The sequence below is a fragment of the Lycium barbarum genome, chromosome 4, assembly GCF_019175385.1.
Source record: "Lycium barbarum isolate Lr01 chromosome 4, ASM1917538v2, whole genome shotgun sequence".
Lineage (NCBI taxonomy): Eukaryota > Viridiplantae > Streptophyta > Magnoliopsida > Solanales > Solanaceae > Lycium > Lycium barbarum.
In genome coordinates, this window is record NC_083340.1 from 21,327,023 (window position 1) to 21,330,540 (window position 3,518).

A 3,518-nucleotide genomic window follows, 5' to 3' on the forward strand; every position below is an offset into this window, starting at 1 on the left:
AAATTGTCATTCTATTTTTGGCTCCTTAATAGGTGTGCCAAATCAATACATGGCAAGTAAAAAATGGACGAGGGAGTAGTTAATCAATACAAAAAGATACCGAGACAAAACTCAAACTCAATACAAGAAATAGTAATGCTACATAAATAAATAAACAAATTAACCCCGTTTCAAATAAAAAGTCAATAAATTAATGTATTACCTAAAGAAATAAAAAGAATCATGCTTAATTGAATTAAATTAAGAGGAAAAGAATAGTTCAAACATTTCAAATGCAACTTTAATACTAGCTGATCTCAACAAGGAAAAGCAAATGCATAGCCGTCAAAAATGCATCATCACTAAGAAAATTAACTTGAACGGACCATGATTCGTCAACAAGCTTCAAGTATAATCTCAGCAGATTCAATGGTGACAGATTCACCCCCAATTTTTGGGACCAAAGTCACTACAATATTGTCTTCATTTTCCAGGCCAATTTCTTCAAGCAACTCAGTAATGGCCAGCTGAAATCGTTTAATAGTGGCTATATGTGGTTCACTATGGTTCCTCTGAATATGGGGCAAGTTTGTATAACTTCCTGAAAATTCTGCCCTGTTTATCTCATTCCAGTTTGAGTTTTCGTCTGCGTTAAGGAACACATCAAACCTCATTTGCTTTCGCACATCGTACCTGAGATTCTTGAACGTTAACATCTCTTCTTTTGCGTCTTTCTGCTGCTGAGTTCTACCTGTTAAGACATAATATAATTAAATAACTAAAAATGTGTTCTTTGATTATCGTGTAAAGATGCTTAAATGACCATTATTTTGACAAATGTGTTGGAAAAAAAATCGTAACATTTGCCAAAAGAAAAGAAGTTAGTTTTTGATAAAAACTTTAAAAAGCCTCTGAAGTTATTTTAACTTTTTGAAAAACTAGTATTTCACTTGGTTGATATTAAAATAAAATCAGTTTATGTAGAACTTAAAAATATTACAGTATAATTTTGAATTCGGCCTTATTTTGATACAGGAATTAACAATAATTAAAACCACAACATTACTTTACTACTAATTCTCTTTGAACTTTTCCAGTTTTGGTATTACTTATCTTTTACAAACTTATGTTACATAATTCAAATAAGAAAATATTTATACAAGGGAGTATTTAATATTTAATATTAGAACTTCCTACAATTAAATGAGGAAGGATTTAGTAAACAAAATTTAGTTGATTTACAACTCCTAAATTTTAGGGAAGAAAACTCAATTGATGATATTTAATCCAATATGAAATATTTTAAAAGGGTAATTAAAAAGTCGGTCAATATTCCCTTAGAATCTTCGTGTTTTTTATAATAGTACGGATAGACAGTTGACAATACCTGAAGTTGGCCTTTGGATTGAAAATGATATGACTTTGTCCAACTTTGCAATAGGGAATATTTGGGTAGTTGGAGGAAGTAAACCTGCATTGAGCTTGGTCTTGCTTTTCTTGAGTAGCTTATAATTGCGCCATGGAGTTGGCATTGGTTGGTAATCAAATCCCATTTTCCTATTGTCCAATGAGTCACGGACTTTTACGCGAACAGGCTTCTTATTTTCGTCGTAGAAGAAGAACTCAGCATTCAAAAAATCTGAATCATCGATGTCCTTGCGTTTTCCTCCTAATGTATTCCATATTGTCCACATGCGATCTACATTCGCGTGGTGACAATAGAAAGCAGGATCTAAACCTGATGTATAGAAATTCCCCATGTCCTCACCATCCGATTTCTTGTTACCCAAATCAGAACCCACCACTGTGCCAACCCAAATGTGGACAGGAGTATGAGGGATGTTTTCAACAACTCCCTGCCCTGGTTTGGGTCCGGTTTCTATGGTATATGGCTTACCAAAAAATAGTTGTTTACATGGTGAATTGGTAACCATTTGACGAGACATTAGAACCAAGTTATTGCTCATCCTTTGTAAGTCTGTTGCTTGTACATCGTCACCAAAATGAACTAGGTCCAAGATTGCTTCACCGCGATGATCCTTGTTACGTCTTGGGTTGTAAAGATCAGGGTACACATTTGGTTGATCGAACATGGGAGGCAAACGCATTCCCTTTGGATGGTCCCAATTCCAATATGGCAACGCAAAACTTGTATCATTGATTAAAGTGCCCAAGATTTTCTCATAAAAGTACAAGTACCATCTATGGTAGGGGAAAAAAAGCCACGAGTAGTGAACTTGTAGCTCTTGGTCACCAACTTTGTACGCACCGTTGCAATAAGCACAATGGATATTGGCTTGTTGCATAAACCCACGTGGATCACTAGGGTCTTTAACGTCGAGTTCCTTCATTCTAGTCATGGCTAAGTTGAACTTAGCCATGTACTCTTCGTCCACCGCATGAGCGGCTGGACGAATACGGAGCTTCGACACGGGAGGAAACCTGTAATAAGGAATATCTTTAGGATCAATATCTAGCTTAGGGGGACAGCAAGAATAAGGTACATTTAAACCGGGTTTAATTTCGGCGGTGCCACAATAATTAGTAGGGGCTGGAATGGGAGTTGTTAAATTAATAGTAGCACCACATAGTCCTCCTAAACCAAGAAGCATTTCTCCTATAAGAAGAATTGTCTTCAACATTTTGGTTTTGACGTTTTTTGAGACCTTGCGTGAGACTTTAAAGTAATGGCTCCGTGGGAGATTAAGGATAATAAGCGGGAACGTTTGTAACGTAATATAGTATATATATCATTGGGAACCATATCATTGAGTTTTATTTTTAGGAGGTCTGTATACCATTCCTCGTCCATGAAGTTTTTAGTTTTTTTTTTTTTTTTTTTTTTTTTTTTGGGAAAAACTGTATTCCAACTATCTTCAAAAATTTCAAATAAAGTGCTCTCTTCTCTCTTTTATAAAATATATAATCAAACACAACTCCATCATTAACTCCAACTTCATAAATTCCAAATAAAATAGAAAATATTTGGAATTTATGACCGAACGCCTACTTAATGTGACTCATCCTTTTTAATAAATTTCTGTTCTTCCTCTTTGTTTTAGCAACTATAATAGGATATTAAGAAGTTGACGTTATTACAAGGGGGGGGGGGGGGGGGGGGGAGGGGGGGGAATCCTAGAGTAACTTCTTATCATAATGCATAGAATCTGAATAATTATATTATAGGAGTACATCACATGGAATTATTTTATCATGCACAAACGGAATTTTTTGTGTGTTTTCAATTAGTGAAAAGTCCAACCTGTACACTGTTCAATTAATCCAGAGAGGATCCAGCTCACCTCCAGTTCATCATCTCTCCATTTGACTCTCTGCTGGATTTCAAGTGAGAATATAAGTTCCAAGTAATGAGATATGGTAGGAGAAATAAAAGGATTCGGCGGGGGCAGAGGAAGGGAATAAATAGAATCGTTGACTGTGTTATAATTATTTTTTTAAGTTAATTAATCAACAAATCTCGCCCAGTAGATTATCAAGAGGACATTTAATTTGTCACTATTTTAAGAGAGTTGCTAAAT

The 3,518-nt window shown here is 35.1% G+C and overlaps 1 protein-coding gene across 1 annotated transcript; it reads right to left on the reverse strand.

The window, feature by feature from the left end:
- Window positions 1-291: 291 nt before the first annotated feature.
- On the reverse strand, window positions 292-3,003 carry LOC132638271 (polyphenol oxidase E, chloroplastic-like). Its single transcript, XM_060355217.1, has 2 exons — window positions 1,367-3,003; window positions 292-730 (listed from the first exon to the last, which is right to left on the reverse strand). The coding sequence occupies exons 1-2, from the start codon at window positions 2,619-2,621 to the stop codon at window positions 375-377; spliced, it is 1,611 nt and encodes a 536-aa protein (XP_060211200.1). The 5' UTR covers window positions 2,622-3,003; the 3' UTR covers window positions 292-374.
- Between the last annotated feature and the right edge of the window lie 515 nt (window positions 3,004-3,518).

Bases quoted from the DNA above. Each gene is read 5' to 3' on its own strand.
- LOC132638271 (XM_060355217.1), bottom strand. From the start codon at position 2,621: ATGTTGAAGACAATTCTTCTTATAGGAGAAATGCTTCTTGGTTTAGGA. The intron at 731-1,366 runs GTATTGTCAACT...ATGTCTTAACAG, and splicing joins AATCCAAAGGCCAACTTCAG to GTAGAACTCAGCAGCAGAAA.